At 40.6% G+C, this 23,284-nt stretch overlaps 1 protein-coding gene across 1 annotated transcript; it reads left to right on the forward strand.

Moving 5' to 3' along the window:
- Nucleotides 1–2,433: 2,433 nt before the first annotated feature.
- Nucleotides 2,434–22,354, forward strand: LOC135464533 (zonadhesin-like). Its single transcript, XM_064741958.1, has 22 exons — nucleotides 2,434–2,485; nucleotides 3,957–4,019; nucleotides 4,769–4,843; nucleotides 5,016–5,260; nucleotides 6,636–6,949; nucleotides 7,775–8,064; nucleotides 8,748–8,947; nucleotides 9,810–10,011; nucleotides 10,648–10,892; nucleotides 11,520–11,830; nucleotides 12,400–12,695; nucleotides 12,929–13,131; nucleotides 13,720–13,921; nucleotides 15,452–15,696; nucleotides 15,909–16,225; nucleotides 17,158–17,450; nucleotides 18,144–18,346; nucleotides 19,369–19,591; nucleotides 19,935–20,086; nucleotides 20,727–21,147; nucleotides 21,494–21,541; nucleotides 22,246–22,354. Exons 1-21 carry the CDS (start codon nucleotides 2,434–2,436, stop codon nucleotides 21,508–21,510), a joined length of 4,569 nt encoding a protein of 1,522 aa, XP_064598028.1. The 3' UTR covers nucleotides 21,511–21,541; nucleotides 22,246–22,354.
- Nucleotides 22,355–23,284: the final 930 nt, after the last annotated feature.

The raw sequence follows: 23,284 nt of genomic DNA on the forward strand, positions 1-23,284 counted from the left end.
AACTATCTGTCACTCACTTATTCTATGCAATGCCCCGGTTTGTCTGGCTAATAGACAGGGCGGGTTGGGGTCAGTATTGGGCCGTCTCCATCACCTCTGGATTAGCTGCTTTGAGGGGGACAGTTGCAGGGACGCGGAATCATAGTTAACTTGGGATTATCGTGTTTTGCTATATCTACTATATAAGAAACTAAATATAATACATAGAGGCCAGCACGGCGCAATGACCCAGGAGCCTCGAACCTAAACGGTCGCTGTAGCTCAAGTTGGCTTCCTCTCCAGCCTTACGTGGGAAGGTCTGTCAGCAACATGCTGGTGGACCATAAATAAGGTCATATACGTGGACAAGCTATGTTTTGCATAACACAAAATTGATTTGTTTTTTTTTATTATTATTATTTGTTTCTTTTTCTTTTTTTTTACCTGCATCCTGCCAGTTGTCGCGTTTGTTCTATTATGAACAATTATCGATGATATAGCCTTCAGTTATATCTAGAATTTTGCCGTAACATCCGGCTGAATTCACGATCATAATCCTTTTCATTGATCGGGCAGCATAATGATAATGACAGCTGCTCAGTGGCAGACAATGACCCATTGTGCAGATCAATGGACAGAACTTTCTAAATTTGGCTTTTAGAAAAGCAACAAAAACTTTCATATATTTTCGACAAATAATCAGCTTTCAAAGTTCAGGTTTTATTTCATATAATATATTTTTTGATGTTACTAGTATATATTTGTATATTATATTATTATTACTGGTATTCTATTGCATGATAGAATTAATGCAGCAACAGATAAAATGATTATTCAGGAATTTAAATGACGTTACATCATTTTTTTTTTGTTTAGATACCCTCATTTTGCTATTTCAAGGCATCAGGTGTTGGATAGTTTAAATGGGTGTAAAATGTTTTGGACACGCAGACGCTTATGTTTTTGATCTTATGAAGATGTGTTTTTGATCAAGCAGGAAACCAAAGCAAAGGTAGTATAGCACTCTCAGAATTTTATTTCCTTTGATGTTGTATAGTTGTGGTGTAAATCGGGCCCGCACAGGAAAAATCCAAAATTAAATCCTTAAAGCCTCACATGTTATTGATGTCAGTACAACATTTCCTCTACCCATAATACCAACTGACAAGGTGTCAGGGGAAATATCTTTAGTATGGCATAAAACAAAATTCAAATAAATAAATAAACAAATGATGAAAAAACGTAGACGTACAGTGAACATTTGCATGAAAGATCCTCGCTGACCGGATTCACAGAAGACGTTACTTTCGCTTCATCTGATCACACATTGAACAATAAGGTCGTGTGTTCGAATCCAGCTCTCGCTGTTTAGACTGTGGCTTTCAGTCAGAACTTGTTTGGATTTGAGCAGAGAGGTGATTTACACTGGCCACTCCCACATTCTCCACTCACAAACAAGCCGCACGTGGTGTAAGTGGAAGATTCTTGACTAGAGTGTTAACACTAATAAATAAACCCAAAACACATTTTCCTTCACATGCGCAATAAACACTGCAAGGAGCATCACAAAGTTTAGTGTTAAGGTACGCGACTTCCAACACAAGATTCTGATTAAATTTCGACTTCCGTTAGACATTTTTCATCTAGGGCCTTGATGACACTTTCGCTCACCGTTCCGTCCATCTGAGACCACTTGTCTTTCAGCATGGCGTGCAATATTGTACTTAACAAAGATAACGTAATAGGCAAGTTTCGAGTTCGAATTATTTTGCCGCTGAGGTAAAAAAATGTCGTAATGTACCATGTGACTTGTAATGTAACTGTTTTTGATCACATTTATTATGAAATTATTATAAAAACCTTTCCCAGAACGTTATCTGGGGCAGAGGAACTAAGTAGAATACTGAGGAGCTGAAGTTTCCGGGTGATGGAAAGGAAAGTGTCATTAGTGCCTGCAGAACACGGCGACACAGGTTATCAGTAAATAATTGTCAACAAAAGTTGCCTAACAAGTCACATGATAGTCACATGATAGAGCAGAACTCTCTTTACCTTCAGCAATAAAAGAGTTCGAGAGCGAAGCTCCCCTATTGCCGTTTTCAAAGGCCAGATCTTTTAATTAAATTATGTCACCAACTGTTTAACGCCAAACTCAAGAATTTATATTTTGTTTAAAAAAAACCTAGAACACGTGGAGTACTAATCGTCACATAGCGCCACACCTCAGCATGTGTTTGTTGGCACATCTGGTTAACAATGAATGACATTTGTGTTTAGCTGTTACATTATCCACACCCGCATACAAAAAGGCGCGGCATGATATCACTGATATCACGTGATCATTATCGCTACCGTCAGCGAAACCGAACATTACAACATCAAAGCTGTTGCCAGTTCTCTGCCATCAAACGTACATAAGTCGCTTCGAATTTGTCGAATTTGTCATTCGCCATCATGAAGATCTCAATCGCCCTCTTGGGCTTGCTTAGCCTGGTCGAATTCAGTGGTAAGTTTTTCGAATTCATTTGTCTATGCATTTTTACATGTTGATACTGCAAATATTTTTGTTAAAATCAAGTTTGATACGAATTCCACGAAGTCGTTGTTCGGTTTCCTAATTTATATATGATTTATTTATTTATTTAATTATTTCATTGGTGTTTTACGCCGTACTCAAGAATATTTCTCTTATACCAAGGCAGCCAGCATTATGGTGGGAGGAAACCGGGCAGAGCCCGGGGGAAACCCACCACCATCCGCAGATTGCTGCAGACTTTCCGACGTATTTAAAAACACCAATATATGTCTGATGATAGACCATTAAACACTGGGGGTCTTTTTTCGAATGTACTTCAAAATTCTATGGTAGCCTTTCCTGACCATATTGGGACTAGCGACGTCACATAACCTTTTTGCCACTTAACATACAAACTGCTAAATTTCATAATTCTAAATACATATACATATAGATCCATGGATGCATTATCTGAATGGACCACAATATTAACTATTTCAAGCAAAACGTATCGATGTGAGTTTACTGATACCTTCTGATTTACAAAAGACCACCACAGAATCTGATTGTTTAAAACCATTTTACCCGGTTGGAGAAATTCTAAACAAAAAAAAATAAAATAAACCATTTTCATGGACTTTAATGTGACATATATACTTTATTTTTATGTTTCCTGGCCTTTAAAATCGGTTCGATCTTGATCTATTTCAAAAGAATCCATTAATTGAATAAATGAACCATACTCATATTTATTTGAGTCAACCAAATTTTACAAAAAAGTTTGCTTGATTTTGCAATACACTGCAATAATAGTTTTCTAACTGATGTCTAAATTTGTAAAGACAAATTATACAACTGGATTTTTTTTTTGTAATATTCAAAATTTGCGAATACTGTATTATAGCTGATTCGAATTTTTGGCTACGATGTCTAAATTTGTGAATACTGTAGCATAACTGATCCTAAAGTTTTGCTACGATGTCTAAATTTATGAATACTACATTATAACTGATGGATAAAAACATAGCTGTGATACTTAAATTCATGAACACTGCATTATAAGTGATCGGGAAATTTTGCTGTGATATTTAATTTTGTGAATTCTGCATTTTAGCCTACGCGAAAGTTTTGCCGTGATATCTTATTTTGTGAATTTTACCTTTTAGCGTGTGCGAAAGTTTTGCTGTGTGAATACAGTATCAAAATTAAAACTGAGTCTACTGCTGCGAGCTCTGAACACAGTACCTTAATTCACCCTAAAATATAAAACTACACAAACTATATACTTCACCACTGTGAATTCCAAAATGTTTCATACAGAATAATTAATACAGCTTTGTTGTTGTGTGTTTTATGATTCATAATAGGAGATAATTTACAGCTGGGTTTTATCAAACCCAACCTGCATGTTAATACAAAATTATTTTTTTGATTTTAAGTCTTTGGATTTCCTTTCTTCCAGGTGCCTTCTTTTTCATTATTAGACCGCCACAACCACCACCAGATCCCCCCAAATGTAGAACAGGTAAGCCAAGTTACGATGAATTTTTCTCAAACTTTACAATCCCTTTTCCTCCAATATGTCGTCGTGATATAATTGCTGTCATCAAAAGATAACATTTTGTTGCATGTGGGTGTTTTTTTTATTACCTTGCTAACACAGTAGTATACACAATAGGGGAGGTTTCGAGTTCGAACTCTTTGTGTAACTAAAGTTAAAAAGCCCTACTGGGTGACGTTACCTGTCAAAAATGTTAGGCTATAGTTGTGATCCCGCTACTATTGCGGGATCACATTTACTATAACAAAAAAAAAAGCTTAAAGGGTTATTTGGAGTAGACAAAACGTCTGTTAAGTTGAGAAGTTTCTACAGGAAATAGCTGTCATTTGTGACTCTGGAACACGATAAGAGAAGTGATTGGTAAATTGTTGTCAACAAAGGTAACATTTTTCACAGGTCACATGATATGGAAGGGCTGTTTTTTACCCTCAACGACAAAAACACTCAACACCCCACCACCACCCACCCACCAACCCACCCTGTTCAAAATGCTTGATGTAGTGTATTGATATGAAACAGTGGGCTTTTGACTTAACTTTAGCAGCCCTTAACCAGTGAGGTCACAGGTTCGGATCCACTTACGGCCCTAAGTCACAGGTTTGTCAAATATCTGATTACCCGGGTAGTTTTATCTTCGAAATATTCTTGAGCAAGAGAAAAAAATGACTGAATTAATGATATTAAGAAGTATGTTTTACTTCCTTTTAATACAGTCGGATTCATGTTCTTCGCAAGAAAGGTCTGTGATGGTGACAACAACAACCAAGTCAACAGCAACCCATCTTCTGGTAAGTGCGTCCATGCCAACCAATTGTAAAGTGACAGAGTTACTGCTCTTGTACTTTAATTTTAAAAAATCCCACCGAACCAAAAAAGTAGTGATTTTCATTATTTTATACACTGAATTACCCTGATTGTTTGTTTACCACTGAATCTAAGGAATTTCCATTTGCGATTCAGATTATTGTGTGTGCTCGGGATCAGGCGATCCTCATTACAAAACGTTTGATGGCGCCACCATCCACTTCATGGGCATCTGTAAATACACCCTGGCTAAACTTCTCGACAAGACGAACAAATGTTACTTGAACGTCGAGGTTAAGAACGAGCACCGTGGCTTCAACAAGCAAGTCGCCTACACACGACTGGTTGACGTCAAAATCCAAAATTACGTCATTCGTCTTCACCAAGGACGCCGTGTCTTCGTAAGTAATGATTAAAGCAAACCTGTCAATCAGATCTTGTGCTGACCAATCAGGTACCAGTTACACCCTATTCAAATTGTGTGTTCTAAATGGTGGCGCTAGAAAATTAAAAAATGTCAGTTAAGACAGGAAACTTTGATTTAACAAAAAATTGTAATTAATGTTTGATGACTTCTGCATACTGGGTTGTTTCTGTCGTAGCTCCCAAGCGCTTGGCAATATGAATATAAGCGTCATGTCCGACATTCATATACCATTCGTAGTCCGTAAATGGCGTTCCAAGTCGATAATCGCAAGATCCATTTCCAAAACAACGTTTAACACTAGCTCCCAAAGACAAAGGTATGTAGGAAATTATACAGATAGGAAATAAAGCCGGTAACACCCAAGAGGGAAGCGGTCGTCAGTTTTCAATGATGCCGGGCAGACAGTTGATATTCCAGGCATGAAGAACCACGAGTCCATCTAACATATAACGTCTTTTGTTTCTTTTTACGTCTAAAAATCAAACTACAAAATTTAAAACTACTACTGTTTGATTATAGTTAATTTTTTTTTACAGAAACGCAAATAGTTCATCTCATGATAAAATGTGAAGGATTTTACAAAAACAATATATGTTCTTCCAGTTATTAAATTTCACAAATTTTACAGAAACAAAAACTGTTCTTTGCCTAATGAAAATTGAAACATATTTTACAGAACCCCCAAAACGTCGTTCCCATTACGAAATTTGAGAGTCAGATTTTTCAGATACAAAGATGTTCTTCTTAGGCATGACGCATCAAATCGGAATTAAAAACGAGAAAGTCAAATAAATTCAAACTTATAACCGGGCTTTAACGCATGTACTTGGCATCAGACATCCCCTTGATTTCCCATAACAGACAGTGTTAAGGTTTAATGCTGTAACTCAGCCCCCCACGGCTATATCTTTTGACACTAGCACTGATAAGTTATGATTTTATTGATATCTGTCGGGTGGTCCGAGGAATTACGTGTATACATGGATATGTGTGGTGGTATTCTTCAGCATTTTTCCTTGTCTTGGTCATATACGTGTCTGTGAAATATCCTTAAGCTCGGGATATATGTATGTGCTTATTTGTTGCGTACGCGACAGTTCTCGACATGCGTTTTGGATATCGTAATGCCCCGAGTGATCCGCCGCCCTTCTCTACGTAGCTACCAAACCTCTTTATGCTAAAGGGTGGATGAAATAGTAACTTCGATTCAAACAGGCTAACTCGTGGATCAAAGGCATACCACCCCCAGCGATAAGCTAGCGTGAACGCTAATCAAGCATAGCCGAAAAACGGCACTTAAATGAGGAACGAAAATCCTGGTTATACGATTTTTTCATTTCAACCTTCAGGTAAACAAGATAGAGAAATTTTTACCGGTCACCTTGGCTAATGGCGTCGCCATCACTCGCAGCGGAAACAACGTTGTGGTTAAAACTGTCTGTGGAGCCGAAATCATGTTCGACGGAAACCACGTGGTTACCGTCAAAATACCAAAACAATGGGGCGCCAATAATATGAATGGAATATGTGGATCCTGTAACGGCAACTCCAAAGATGACTTCATGACCCTAGAGGGCGTCAACGTCGCCAACAACGGCAACAAGTATAACCTGATTGGGAACAGCTACAGTGTACCCGATGACTCGGATCAGCCACATTTCCAGTAAGTTGACATAATCATTCTCAGGCTACTTTTGCAGTAAATTGATACAATCACTAATGCTACTTTTCCAGTAAGTTGATACAATCACTAATGCTACTTTTCCAGTAAATTGATACAATCACCAAGGCTACTTTTCCAGTAAGTTGATATAATCATTCTGAGGCTACTTTTCCAGTAAGTTCATACAATCTTTCTGTGGGTACATTTTCCGTAAGTTGATACAATTATTCAAGGAGCATATTGGTAGAGAGTTATGATGTCGTATCACAGCCTAAATAAACCCCACTAAATCATTTTCAATAAAGTAACACCAGAATTTTATTTCAGACAGATGTTAATGTAATACGTGGGACTCATTTCCTGTATTAACTAGTCAGTACCTTAAGGGACATTCTGATCTGTTGATAAAGAAATATGCGCAGGGTTTTCAGTTGACAAAGTAATGTCACGGACACATTTCGCAGTAGGTGGTAAAGTAATATTCCTTTCACATTAAAAGTGTCCCAATCCAACCAGTTCCAACCCCTGTCTATCCAGTTCCAATCTCAAATCAGCCGGATTTAATCCTAGATCAGCCAGTTCCTTTCCCAGTTCAGCCATATCGTATCCCTAGTCAGCTAGTTCCTATCTCAAATCAGCCAGTTTCATTCTCAATTGAGCCAGATCATATCCCTAGTCAGCCACTTCCTATCCCAATTTAGCTAGTGACAATCTCAATTTAGCTAATTCCATTCTGAAATTTGCAATGTCAATTCAACCGCTCAAAACAAAACAAAAAAAAAAATCCCCTAAAACCAACAATGACATCCCTGGTTTTTCCGCCAGCTGCAAACAGGTTCCACCGTTCCCAGTGTGCACCGCCCAGCAGATGACTCTGTTCCAGGACTCTCCTCAGTACTGCGGCCTCCTCAAGAACCAGGGTGGGTCCTTCGGGGACTGTATCAAGAGCAATCTGGTCGACATGGACGGTTATATACAGAGCTGTAAGATGGACCTTTGTGCCAACTACCAGTCAGCCTTGGAGGAGAAGACTATCTGTGAATCCCTGGAGTCCGCTGCTAAAGACTGCGCCAACAAGGGCATTCTGATCGACTGGAGACAGCCAGCTTTCTGCCGTAAGGGAGCCAGTTGCCGTCTAATTGCAGTTTTTAATTATGATAATAATACGAAATACAAAAGATTCTATCCGACTCTAACCATTTCATAAACGTGGCAGCCATAGTATATTGGTGATATATATACGCTTGAGTAAGAAGAAAGACACGAACAAATAATTATAATATTAGCATTCTGATCAACTAGAGACAACCAGTTGTCTGTCGCCATTGAACCATTCTCCCTCCATCCTATATAGTAGCGTTTATGCTAGCGCGCATCACGGTGCCAAACCCACAAACCCTTACCACCTCACCCCACACCTACCTTCCCTCCATCCTATATAATAACATTTATGATAGCGCGCAATACAGTGCCATGTCTGCAAACGCTTGCCACTTCATCCTACCCTCACTCTCCCCCCACGAAAAAAAAAGCCATTATTGGAAATTTTAAATTTATACCGTGATGGCCGTCGTACAGGTCTAAGGTTGTAATATTCGACCCGATTGTTATTGCTTGTAAAAGGCGGACGAATACCTATGCTTAATAGTGAAGCGTACAAAGTATATACGTTTTTCACAGCAAGCGGTAAAATACTCACTCAAGAATCATTTATTTCAACGGACTACAAGAAAGTCTTGGAGAATCAATGATTGTGGGGAAACTAATATTTGCCTATAAAAAATCTTCCTTATTTCAGCGATGACATGTGGTGCTAACGAAGAGTACAATTTCCAAGCGCCCGGATGTGAAGCCACGTGTGTGAGTGACGACGTCAGCGACTGTATTGATCCCCCATCAGAGGGGTGCGTGTGCAAAAGCGGATTTGTGAGGAGTGGAAACGCATGCGTAAAGAAGTCCGAGTGCGGATGTGTGGACAACAATGGCGATTACTATCCCGTAAGTCGTGGAAGGCTATCACAGGGGTGTCTTTGGCACAGAATGCTTACTGGGTTGAGTGGTGTTTGGGATATTGACGTGTGTCAGTCCCTCAATGAGACTGATTTATGATTTTATGGGTGTCTGTGAAACTCCTACATATTATTTCGGGTTATTCCGTAGAAAGAAAATTAAACTCTTCCGGAGGACACAACAAAGCTTTAAGGCCGTATTTCTAATTTTGACTTAAGTCAGAAATGACTTTGTAGAATCGTTCCTTGCCCCTGTTCTCTTCTGGAGCAAGCAAGCCAGGTACTGTAAGGGGTTAAACATCAAGTGGGGGCTAACGCTGTGAAAGCTTATATCGGGATGGTAGCCTGGAGATGTGGCAAAGAATGCGTCTTGGATCCAGAAGATCGAAGCTTTTATGGCATCCAATTCCCACCCTCCAGTCTTCACCAACAGTCCCACCCCAGATCCTGTACTGTCATCAAAATATCTTTGCTTTGTCTGCCGATGAGAGGGTCTTGTCAAGGTAGGGGCCATGCCTTGCCTTCATTGTTGCTGGCGTGTTCTTTTATTTATTTATTTGGTTGGTGTTTTACGTCATACTCAAGAATATTTCACTTATACGACGGCGGCCAGCGTTATGGTGGGGGGAAACAGGGCAGGGCCCAGGTGAAACCCACGACCATCCGCAGTTTGATACCAGACCTTCCCACGTACGGCCGGAGAGGATGCTAGCATGAGCTGGACTTGAACTCACAGAAACCACGTTGTTGGGAGGCCCCTTTGTCATTGCACCATGATGGCGAGCTAACCCCCTCGGCTCGTGCGTTATTGCCACGTGTTATTTCATGTCATTATTTCATTACTTTCTCAGATGGGATCCGAGAAGAGGACAGAAAACTGCGGCGAGGTGTTCCAGTGCAAGTTCGTCGGCGGCAAAAGTGTTTTACAGAAGATCCAGAGTGGCATCACATGTCACAAAGATGCTACGTGCGCAGTCCAAAACGGCGAACACACCTGTGTGTGCAAACAGGGATACGCTGGGGATGGCATCAACTCTTGTATCAATCTGAAAGGTGAACTGACCCATAAATCTACCATTTACTCAATCGTTAGAAACATTACTTTCCTCTATCCACTGAAAATAGAAAAGATGGAATTCTTTCTATATAAAGAAGAACAAGGCACTTCAAAAGATAGCCAATCTCCGCCAAAGCTCAGTGTACAAATCCCCACCACGGACTGGTACAATACAATTGCATTTCTGTCCTCTCTGTCAATGGTAAACGAAATGCAATGGATTGACACCCGGATATCCTGGTGCAAGACATATCCTCCAAATCCATATACAACATTTTTTTACCTGTGAAAGATAATTCGTAGAGAAGTCGTATTGTAACTCTTCAACCTTTTCGCATGTTTGCAAGGTGCTTATTTTAACATGCACTGAAGGCATTATTCTGTGTAGACTGATAAAATTATACTTCTGGTGTCTCCAAAATCAAATCTAAAATGTGCACAATTTGCACTTAACGTTGGTATTTTACATGCTAAAAGGTCGAAGAATAAGGGTAATAGACAATTTTATGGACATCAATACAAAACAACTAAAATCCATCTGTTAGATCCAGCCACCATCATCATAAAGATCAGATCTGACAGCCCTTTCGTTACCATGACCAATTTCACCAAGAACATATGCCCCTTTCCAGATCGCTGTACCTGTACCGGAAGTGGAGACCCCCATTACTACCTGTTTGATGGACAGAGAATTGACTTCATGGGCGTCTGCATGTACACCCTGAGTGAGTTGACCCAGAGGGCCAATGAGTGCTGGTTCAGCGTTGAGGTCAAGAACGAACGTCGTGGTTGGAACTGGAACGTAGCCTGGACGAGAATGGTGGACTTTGCCATCTACGGACAGAAAGTCAGGATCCTTAGTGGACGACGTGTTCAGGTAAGGGTGATAAGAGGACCATTTTCATTGGTTAATGCTGTTTTGTTAGTTTTCAAGTTTTGTGTCGTTATTCAGTTCTACACAAAAACAAAGAATGCGGAAATTAAGATTTTTTAAATACTGTATGATAAAATCAGAAGTCCTTTTTCTTAAATCTTAAACCATAAAACAGAAGAAATGAAAAAAATAACACTAGTACAAAGAAAACACCAGTAAAGGAAGTATACATGGAGTTCTTCCTATAATGGCAAAGGCGCACAGCCTGTAAACAAAACAATCACAGGATTATTGATTGTTAGACGCTGTTTTGCTAAACTAAACGACTCTGTATTAATTTACCAGATAAACGGTAGCACAGTCAATGAAGATATATGTCATCTTCGTAACAATTTTTGGCCAGCCACAAAAACGAACCAACATTCAAACTTGTGGGTCTTTGGTGTGATTCGATTTTCGGTTTTAAAATCTTAAGTCTTGAAAACAGACAAAAAAGAAGGGGAAAAAATACTCGACAAACAACCAAAATCAGAGTTTTGATAATGACGAATTCACACAGCCCGTAAAAACATTCACACTAATTGTTTGGTGCTTTTTTCGGTTAATTAATGGACTCATTTCATTTGACAGATCAACGGCCGCACAAAATACCTTCCTATCGAGCTGGCCGGTGGCAAGATGCGAGTCTTCTTCAATGGTAACAACGTTCAAGTCGACACCGACTGTGGCATCACCGTCCTGTTTGACGGATACGGAAAGGTAGTTGTCAACGTGCCAAGTCACCTTGGCAATCTTCTCCAAGGTATCTGTGGTAACTGCAATGGTCGTCAGGATGATTTCAGAACTAAAGATGGCGCTGATGTGTCAAGTGACAGAAACCGATTCAATCTAATTGGCATGAGCTACACTGTCGTCGACGATTCCGACGCCATCACTACAGGGTATGTTCAAATTTGTGTTTCGTTGTCTCCCCACAGTCATACTTCAGCTTTATCTGTAGTATAAATAGAAGTAGAAAAAAACAATTTGTATTGGTGTAGATTGTAGTCTTATAAGTCAGGAAACTGTAGTTTGGAAGTAAGCCTATCTAATATTTCGAAAGCAACTTACAAGAGAACAACTCACAAGAAAGCATTGAGAGCGGATCGTGGCCGAGTTGTTAAGACAAGTGTCTTTCAACTGGTAGAAGACACAATCTGTTGGTGAATTGAATCATATGAATAACCGCCATCTTATACCCTGAAAACCTTAATTACGCCGTTAAAGGCCAATAAATCAATTATTCAAATAAAGCAAACATTTGATGAATTCCTTCGCATTGTCAAAGTATAGGGCTTAGAGGTAGCTAGTTCAGTCATAACTGTTTCAAAAGCTATTCGCTTTGTGCTTAGTAGAATTCAGATACAAACTAGGTTTTCACAGTCTAAATTGTCACAATCTTAACTATTTCCATCAAAAGTTTGTAGAAAGTAGAAGGTCCAATTACACACATATTTCACTTTCTCCACAGATGTACACCTCCAATCGACCCACCCAAAGAATGTCCAGCCGCCTTAGCACAGGCCATCACGGGTGACGACATGTGCGGTATGATCAAAGACACGGCCGGTCCCTTCAGAGAGTGCATCCTGGCAGGTGTGGTTGACGTGGAGCAGTACTTCGACAGTTGCCGTTCTGATATCTGTCAGTATGATGGAGGCAAAGGCTTCACCACCGAGGAACTCGTCTGCGACTCTCTATCCGCTTTTGCCGCCGTCTGCAATAACTACGGCTACGAAATCTTCTGGAGGACAGCTGATATGTGCCGTGAGTTCCCACACAGTTTTCACGGTTTGATCCCGCGTTTGATGATTTACGTTTTTCTTTACCTTACCTTGCATCGTCTCTGTGTGTAGCAGAATACCTTGCCATACCTGTATTAATAACACCTCTCCTTACCACTGAATAAGAACCTTACCTCACCGGTGCAAACAAAAGTTTACCATATCACACCTGAATAAAGTCAAATCTTACCATACGTTACCTGCATTTGATTACAGCCTTACCATGCGGTCCTAACGAAGTCTACACCACAGCCGCCAACCCGTGTCCAGAGACCTGTAACGGTCGTATAACCGGAGCCGCCTGTAACGGGCCACGTGTAGAGGGCTGTCAGTGTAAACCAGGGTTCGTAATGAGCAGTGACATGTGTGTGCCCAAGGCCAAGTGTGGGTGTAAGGACAACCAGGGCAACTACTACCCTGTAAGTATAAACCTGGAATCAGCATTTGTAACTATGTTTGCGATGGGCCGTCGCTGGGGGAGTCCCGTGTGCTGTTTATATAACAATATGCTGTGTGCTATATTTTGCCTCTTGTCATCACGTTTTGGACCCTGAACCAAGGCGTGGTGAGATGTATCCCACTGAATAGCGTATTAGAAATCACCAGCGGTTGTTTAATCCAAACACTCTTCCCTCAGAAACCTGCTGTCTGTCATGTCTGAAATTTTAGTGCAAAGGCGTAAAAGACCAATCAAATGAATAAAAAATAACTATTTATATTTGGGTATCTGCCTCACAAATTTAAATAAAATGGCAATTATAAGAAATATCACCGTCTGTCTCAAAATTTTTTTTTCTCAAAATGCCACCGAAAGAAGGGTCAAATAGATTTCAGCTTCACAGTTTTTCGTTAAGAGTTTTTGGTAACTGTTTTCCAATCGTTGTAATCATCTACGCCTAGTTTCATGCCGGGATTTACAGTGCTGAATAAGTGGATCATTATCGTTGGATCAAAGCGTTCGATTATTATCAAATAAACTATTATTAAATCTTTCTGTCCTTTTTCAGATTGGTGCTGAGTTTCGCAGCACGGACTGTTCCACAGTGTTTACCTGTAAGACGATCAATGGTAAGGGCAAGCTTGTGTCAGAGGTCAGCGGTCAGAAGTGCCACAAATACGCTACCTGTGGGATTAAGGACGGTGAGATGGGATGTGTATGTAAGGAAGGCTATGCCGGCGATGGTGTCTACTCCTGTATCGACACAACACGTGAGTCGGATTTAATAGTCGTGCCCATTAACAGTTAAAACGCCAAAATGATAAACGTGCAGAATCTTGTCAGCCTGGCCAGGGATCTTAGGCTAAAGTCAAAATTTCACTCATCAAATTGGGTATGTTTCTTTCCATTATTTAACTGAAATAGCTGTACAATAACTTAACCAGAATTTACGTTGGCAAGCAACATTTTGACCTTTTCACATAAGAACTTTCACATAAGATTTTAAAGAGATTTTGACATAATTCCAAGAACGCTTTGTGTTCCCGGATCTTGGTCGTACTGTAGTTTCTTGTCACGAACGTGTTTGACACATAGGCTTATCACACCGCTCTGGACATGAAGGGTTGTCACGCAGGCTGCTGACATGCAGGCCCTTGTCACACAGGATTTTGTCACGCAGGCTGCTGACATGCACGTCCTTGACACGCAGGCTGCTGACATGCAGGCCCTTGTCACACAGGATTTTGTCACGCAGGCTGCTGACATGCACGTCCTTGACACGCAGGCTGCTGATATGCAGGCCCTTGTCACGCAGGCTCTAGAAAGACAGGATCTTATCATACAGGCCTTTGGTATGCAAGCTATCGACAAACTTGCTTGAGCACACATAATCGTTTAGCGAAGACTTTGACACGTACATGTATACTCTTGTCTCGCACAAGCTTTTCATGCTGTTTTCAGGACCGTGTCATGGACACCTTAGTGTTGACACACATAGTGTTGTCATGCAGGCTTTTTCCATTGCACAGACTCTTGCGTTGCAGGACTTTGTCACGGAGTCCTTTGGCCCACATAACGTTGTCTCGTAGACTCTTTGCAGCTTTCATCTTCCCAATAAATCTAACTGTTCATGCACAATTTCTTACAAGATTGCAAATTCAGAAACCTTGGATCTTCCATTCTCCGAGAGTTAAATTCTACCACAAGAGATATTACTGGCTGGCTATGGCCATTGAGGCTTGATATCTATGCGTCGAAACAGACATTCGTATACCAGCCGTAAGGACGTTCCAGGTCAATAATTCGCAAAGCAAATTCACAAAACCACGTATAACACAAATTACCAAAGAGCTAAGGAAGTATATTAAGAGCAAAATTCTACGGAATCATGCACAGAGAAACAGTCAACAGTTTTCAATGATGTTGGAAAGACGTAAGGCATGTTCTAGGTGACTGAGTGAAATCATTATTCAAAACGTGTTTTCCACATACATTATTATGTCGAATAGTACTCTGACAGCCTACCCCTCGCAATGGTGGGGGGGAGGGGGGGCACATTATCACTAACAAGGATACACTCTTGCTAGATGACAGAAAGAGTGCTGAAAGAATGTTAAACGCAGTTTCTCTGGCAACCAAAGAGTCTATCACAGCCGCTATAGGTAGATTTATTTATTTATTTGATTGGTGTTTGACGCCGTACTCAAGAATATTCGTTCTAGATAGAAATCTCTGCATTAAAGACAGTGCTACACCTGACCATAACCCATGTGTCTCTCTCCTCTTTTGTTTCCTTCCAGCAAAATGCCGATGCTCCGCTACCGGAGATCCTCACTACAAGACATATGATGGACAGATGATCCATTTCCAGGGGACATGTCGCTACACTCTGACCCAATCCACCACCACCAACGACGAATGTGCCTTCAACGTGGAGGTGAAGAACGAGAACCGTTACGGCAACAACAAAGTCTCCTGGACAAAAATGGTCGCCTTTGAGATCTATGGACTGGAAATTCTGCTGCTCGGCGATAATAAAGTTTTGGTGAGTGTTGTGGCCAAGTGTGATCAGATGAAAAAAGATCAGATGAAAATTAAACAAATAGATGATGTAGTTGCCATGGCTGCAGAAATGACGATATACTTCTGGGGACAAACAATTTAACACTATTTCTTTTTTCCCCAATGTCTGAGATAAAAAACAAATACTGAAAGACAAAATATAATTCACAACTGTTTCAACTACATGTACTTCAGATCGACCGTGAAGAGAAATTCCTGCCGTTCTCCATGAAGGGCGGAAAGCTACGAGTGTCCCTCGTAGCCGGCAAGGTACAAGTCGATACTGAATGTGGCATCAGCCTCAGCTTCGATGGTATCCAAGACGTCATTGTTGAGGTTCCCAAAGAGTACGCCAACAAGATGACTGGAATCTGCGGCGACTGCGATGGGGAACAGAACGACTGGAAGACAAAAGAAGGAGATGATTTGTCTGAGTATGAGGCCAACGAGAGAGATACTGACATCGGCAACAGCTACATTGTGGAGGAGGATTATTATGAGTCCGATGAAAAGTGAGTATTTTTCCTGAAAACGTTTGTATAACCTTGGCTTGCAGGTTTAATTTGTTACGCAAAGGTCAAAATTTATTTATTTGATCGCTCTTTTACTTTGTACACCAGAATATTTCACTTACACGACGGCGACCAGCAGGTGGAAGGAAACCGGGCAGACCCCCGGGGAAATCCACGACCATCCGCAGATTACAGGCGGACCTTCCCGCGTACTACCGGAAAGGAACACAGGTCAAAACGATGTATATTTAAAGGCTCACTTGATTCCACAGTTCCCTGCACGAATCTTTCTGCACATAACTGAGTGGTCAGCAGCGGTCTTATGGCCGTTTCACCGTTCAAATTAACTGGAGATTACCTGTCTTCCACTAATGACATACCCATTGAGCTCGCTTTGCTGGAAAAAACGTCACGTGCGGAAAGGTTCATCAGTGGCCATAATCCACCGAATTGCTTCAGACACTCCGGTTTCGTCCAACCATAACATTTTTCTTTCCCCATAGAGAAATCCATCAAACCTTGCCTAGCTGTCACACAAAAATCCTAACTTAAAGCTACAGTCGATCTAGCATGAAGTTTGAAAGCAATGTGCTAACAAATCTTTTATTGTGATTTTCTCAAGAAGAAGAGAGAGATGGTAAACTTGCAAATGTACACAAATGTATTAATGAAAACGAAAAATATTTTGTAAAAGAAATCCCTGATAGCCCAAATTAACGCGTGGCATTTATATTAGATTTAGGAGAATTTTGGAGATAAATCCAACGAGTAAACAAACTGAACCAAAGGATTATTATACTTAATATCAACAACAATTCTTAGAATTCATGCAAAACCTCTCTCGAGTTGTAGACTGACTTCACAGAAATGTTCGGTTAGAAATCCACGGATTCCCAAAACTTCAATATTTAAATTCCCTTCTTTCTTCACAGGTGCAGCACAGTTAAGCCGCCGCCAGGATGTGACAAAGCAACTTACGACAAGTTTGCCAGTACCGATTACTGTGGCTACATCATTGACGTCGCTGGTCCCTTCAAGGAGTGCATTGAGAGCGGAATGATCGAAAATGAAGGTTACTTCGAGAGTTGTCGCCAAGACTTGTGCGCGTACAAGAAAAAAGGTCACCTTAAAGATAAAAAGGTCGTCTGCAAAGCTATGACGTCATTCGCCGCCGCTTGCAACGCTGAAGGCTTCGTCAGCATCTGGAGAAATAAGCAATTCTGCCGTGAGTGTAACTGATGGGTGAAAACTTTTTGAAGTAATATTTTTATTGACATTTAATACCGAAACTGCCAAAGAGACCCCCTCTTACGTGAGAACTTCAAAAGTTTACAAAGGCTTTTAAATTGAACAGGACAAAATTTTTCACACAATAAGCGTTCTTTTGGAAATTCCAACCTATTTTAGTAAATCTGACGGCCAAAGTATAAATATTTCTGCATGTATATAGCAGAACGTCATCATTACGTGTCCTAAACTTTTCTAAATTTTTATAATTAAAAATGAAACACGTCTCAAAGTCGCCGTGATGATATGCTCGCCTGCAGCTCTCGCTGCTTCGCCCCGCCATTAGGATGCGTCAGGTACACGGCGAAAGACAATGGTTTACTTGCGTCACTCAGGTCTCAAATGGTTTACTCCCGTCACTCAGGTCTCAAATGGTTTACTCCCGTCACTCAGGTCTCAAATGGTTTACTCCCGTCACTCAGGTCTCAAATGGTTTACTCCCGTCACTCAGGTCTCAAATGGATTACTTCCGTCACTCAGGTCTCCCCGTTAAGATTACTCCCAATCTCGCATTAATGTTAGTTAACAATGCCTGAGTATGGCGTTAAACATCAATCAAATAAAAATAAATATAGCACACAATGGATAGTTTCCCAACAGACACTGATCAGTTCTCTCTCTCTCTCTTCAGCAATGAAATGTCCAAAGGGACAGGTGTACAGTACTAGCGTGAGTGCTTGCCCAGCCACATGCGGAGAGCCTGCCCCAGAAAAGTTCTGCGAGAAGCCCGCCAAGGAAGGTTGCCAGTGCAAAGAGGGATTCGTCCTCAACGACAAGAAGTGCACCAAGAAACAGGACTGCGGATGTACCGACGAAGAAGGCAACTATCTGCCAGTGAGTAACTACTTCCGGTCAGGGGAAATATAAACTGATACAATGCCTGTTGTCATTGTAGCCGACGATTTTGAAAGCCTTTTATCAGAACGGAAAAAAATCAGTAAGATATTTCCAACGTCTGGAAAACAAGCAAAATCTACAGATTCGACTTTTATGCAACTGCAAACATAAAAATCTTATTTTAAAAAGGCAGTTTTACCAAATTGCAATGGTCGAGAGGAATGGCTTCATAAGCGGTTGTTTATGAGTTGAGTTAAGAATTTGAAGATAACTGAAATATGTTTTGGAAAGAGAGCTTCAAGATAGCTTTGTGTAGTGATCCAATGATATAACGAGGTGAAATATCCATTTGTTGAGAGGAAGGCCCTCGCGTTCAAGTTTGATTCAATAATACTGGCTTGGCGCTTAGCTTAGGGGTAGAACCAGTACCAGTCGACCTAGTGACAGTATAGCGCCTTTGAGAGACACAAGTTCACGGGAGTTCCGAGTGGGGGCCCTCGCGCATATAAGTTGTAGTTAAAACCCTCACGGTGCTCGGCCTTCGCGCATGAGCGTTGGGCGAATGGAGCGTTTTCTAATCTCAACTTCCTGTATATGTACGAGCGCCCAAACGCAGAACTCCTGTGAACTTGTGTTTCTCATAGGCCCTGTATCGTGTCTGGGTGGAGCGTAATGTGTGGTCTCATGGACATGGCTTTCCAGTGGGGCAGCACTGTAGATATGTCGACTCTCCGGAATAGCGTTCTGCCAAGAATCACCATTTTGTCATGACTGAAATAATCTTTAAGTGGACGTGAGGACTCAAGTCAGCAAACAACCAGCAAAAAATTAACAAACTGACAGGTAGCGTTTTTTTTTGTGCGTCTTGTCATAAAAGTTGTTTTAGAATTCACTAGTTATACTGCACAGAAAACACTAGCACAAACTCATTCACACGCTTGGGTCATAAAAAATTTTCCCTGAAATTTGGAACGACGTCGATGTATAACCATGGTAACCGTCATTTTTTTTTTTTACAGATCGGTGAGAAGAGAATCAGTGACGATTGTTCTGAGATTTTCACCTGTATCTGGGACAAAAAGAACCTGAAAAGTTTGATCCAAACGACGAAAAACGGCCAGCCATGTCACAAGGACGCTGAGTGCAAGGTGATCGGAGACGACAAGAAGTGTGTGTGTGACGAGGGCTACGAGGGTGACGGGTTCACCTGCACCGAGATCCCACCCACAACAACAACAACAAGTAAGAAAGTGGATTAATTAATATTTTCTTTTGTGTTTCCCTAAATTAGGTTTGTTCAACCATCGCTGACTGACTGGAAAAAGCATTGTTACCGCCACAGCTGAATGTTCTGTAACAACTGAGGTCGAAGTTCGAAAACAGCTCTTTCTGCTTCCGCTGTAGCCTCAGTTAGGAAGTTTTTTCAAGTGCCTAGGGAAGAGGCACCTGATTTCGTTGACTATGTAACAAATTGTTAGTATTTAAGTACGTGTTTCAAGATAAGTTAAGTGAATAAAAATACTATTTGACTGTTAAAAACAGATTGCTTAGTCACCTCATTATTCACGTATTCCATCACCATCAGCTCCTGCCCCAACTACAGCGCCACCGTGTGAGATGATCGCTGACATCGGCATCATCATGGACTCCTCCAGCAGTATTGGCAAGAAGAGCTACGAGATCATGAAGGATTTCGTTAAGGATGTCGTCACCAACTTCGACGTCAAGCCAGACAAGGTAACACTCAATGGCCTCTTAGCATTAATTTCATGTACTTGTAACTCTTTTTAAATATATTGACATCACTGCACTTTTTACCGTAGTCATTTTAGTGATTTCTAATAAATTGCACTTAACGCCATGGCATTTTTTTTACCTGATCATGCTGAAGCCGAGGTGGGATGTATGTTACTGCTACTTATGCATTTACATTAAACAGTTCAGACATACCTCTGAAGTGAGGCAGATTGACAAGAGAGTGTATCTTACTGGTTACGCATGACTTGCATTTGCTAATTATCACGCTGTTGTCGTTGCTCTAAATTTACTTTTTTGCTGTGGTCTTTCATTTCGATGACGTAAGCAGATTTTGTGATGATCTTTCAGGTGCTAGTAGCTTTCTGCTTTTTTTGTTTTTCTACTACGTTTCAGAAATCAAATATGGCTGAAATATTGCCGATGTGGCGTTAAGCCATAATCATTCATTCATTCAGAAATCAAAACAAAAATGTCACTGAGCAATCATTTTGCTCGTCAAATATCTACAAATCCACAAACATTCAAGACGCGCGATAGTTGCTGACGTCAGAGATATACTCCTCAACCAGTAATCATGATACAATCTCTTGATTAGTCCCCCGCCATATTTTTATTTTAGGTCCGCGTCGCCGTGGAGACGTACAACACAAATGCCAAGATCCAGTTTAACTTCGATACCCACGGAGACGAGGCCGACATTCCATTCGCCATTGAAAAAATCCACGAAATCAGCAAGGGTACCTATACCAACCGCGCTCTGAAGATGGCCCGGGAAAAGATCTTCACCACTGCCAGAGAGGGTGTGCCAAAGATCGCCATAGTCCTCACTGACGGACTTTCCCGACAACCAGCTCAAACTCGCAAAGAGGCCCAGCTTCTCCGCGACTCGGGAGTTACCGTGTTCTGTATAGGTATAGGTGACGTCTCACCGAAGGAAGTCAATGCCATTTCCTCGGACCCTGATGAAGATTACACCTTTATGGTTGAGAACTTCCAAGCCTTGGAGACCATCAAGGAAACCATCAAGCGCGCAGCTTGCGGTGTGTTGTTCAATTTTTTTTTCAAACATTATCTGTGTATATCCCATGTCATGCAATTTTCTAGGAAGTACTTTTTACTTTGGAGGTGTTAAAGAAAACTAAACATGCTCACTCTAAAGATATTCGTCAGTTACAAAGATATTCGTTTTTCTGTAGCTACCGGTATCAAGATTTTCTCAAATTGACCCAAAGACTTCATTTTGGTTGAAGGCTGGTATACGAATGTCTGTTTCGAGGCATAGATTTGCAGCTGGATTTGTCGGTAGAGAAGCAAGCTATTCCTTCAATCGCCGAATGTCTGAATCTAAACATATTGTTGAATCAATTTTTCTTCTGATTTTTACAGAGGCCTCAGAGCAGTAAAACACCTGAAATGGAAACCATGCACACTATGGTGAGTATATGCCTACTTCCATGAAAGTATACAGGAGAGACTATGGCATGAAGAGAAAACGACGACTTTTTGGCTGTTGGTAAATGGTCTCAAGTAATCGATGGAACAGCGCCTCTTACTTTATACACTTTCTTGTGGTGGTTTGTGTTAGACGTCATTTTGGCAATTGTCCTTTGCCATTATTGACCTGGAACGTCCATATTGGTTGACGGCTGGTATCCCACTGCCTGTTTCAACGAATAGATTCTCGTCAATTTACCACAGATTTTTGTTTTAACTGTCCACGTAAATGCTTAAACAGTAGCAACTAAAACGCTCTCCAGCACCATTGCGAAAGTATTTTTAAAATGCTGTGAAGTTAGTTATACTTTATAAGACACAATTTATGTAGAAATTACTCAAAATGGTGCCTTGTCATAACGTTCAATGAGCAGTAACATGAAAACAATACAAGTGGACGTAATGGCTTTAAACAGAGACCGTTAACAGAGGAACGAATCCACTTCTTCAAAAATGAAAAAAAAAAAGGAACTACAAAATAACGTTCAATACTGAAATGAAACAGAACCTCTAGAGAAGGCTTAAAACACGGTTTAAAAAGAGATATTTTAGTTTCATTAAGATGGACTTCTCCGGAGTAGACATACAACAGCGTGTTTCGCTGGGTTTTATGCTGAACAGATCGTTTTCTTTTATTTTGACAGATGGACGAAAACATGGATGTCGACGACCTGACGGTGCATGCTTTATGTTCATGTAATTTGTCCGAAACACATTCAGCCTCTGAATAAAGATTTGAGCGAAATGAAATCATATGATTGTATATGGTTATTTTTTTTTTGATGATTTATGATTTTTGTGATATGTTAATGCCTTTGCTTGTAATAGTTTCAATTAATCACTGTTTGTGTCTTGTTTCAAGCCATACTCAAGAATATTTCACTTCTACGACGGTGGCCACTATTATAGTGGGGAAACTCATGACCATCTGCAGCTTGGTTGCAGTACTTTACACTAACGCCTTTAAAAGGCAGAAAGCTTTCCTTGTGAAGACAGGAAAATACTATTAGTATTTAGATAGCCATGTGTTGGTAAACATTTTCCGGTTTATAACTGTTTATATTGGATTGTTTCATGTTTAACACAATATTCAAGAATCTTCCACATACACGATGGCGGTCAGTTTTTTGGGTGGATCGACCCGGAGTACCCGGGGTAAACCATCAACGTTTGGCAAGTTTAATACAGACGTACAAATAAGCACGCCATGGACATTGGTGGCAGTTGTGTAGTAGTCAAGTTGTAGACCACTTGTTCAAGGAAGCGAAGACTCCGCAAATGACCGTACGATCGTAGTCGATCGGGTACACTAAAAAATTATGTTAACTTTAACAGAAAGTCTGTTGTCTGAGTGATGCTAGAATGTATTCTGTTATTGAAGCAGACAGTTGTGCTAAGTATAACACATATATTCTGTTCATTCAACATAATCATTCCATTGAACAAATAGAACAGTTCATAATATTCTGTCATATTCAACCGAATATCCTGATACACTCCAGCATCACTCAGACAACAGACTTTCTGTTAGAATTAACACATTCATTTTTTGAGTGTATTACACCCTTTATCATTGACGGTCCAGTATGAGCACGACGTAGTTTGACTCGCAGAGATACCCGTATCTGGTGAGGTATCACGACGAAGAGCTGTCCGAATACATTGGGTTATAGCTTACGCTCA

The sequence above is a fragment of the Liolophura sinensis genome, chromosome 4, assembly GCF_032854445.1.
Source record: "Liolophura sinensis isolate JHLJ2023 chromosome 4, CUHK_Ljap_v2, whole genome shotgun sequence".
NCBI lineage: Eukaryota > Metazoa > Mollusca > Polyplacophora > Chitonida > Chitonidae > Liolophura > Liolophura sinensis.

What these genes read in the sequence shown, in the direction of transcription:
- LOC135464533 (XM_064741958.1), top strand. Translation starts at nt 2,434, where the DNA reads ATGAAGATCTCAATCGCCCTCTTGGGCTTGCTTAGCCTGGTCGAATTC. An exon ending in TCGGATCAGCCACATTTCCA is followed by an intron (nt 6,950 to 7,774) that starts GTAAGTTGACAT and finishes TTTTTCCGCCAG; the next exon opens with CTGCAAACAGGTTCCACCGT. An exon ending in TCCGACGCCATCACTACAGG is followed by an intron (nt 11,831 to 12,399) that starts GTATGTTCAAAT and finishes CTTTCTCCACAG; the next exon opens with ATGTACACCTCCAATCGACC.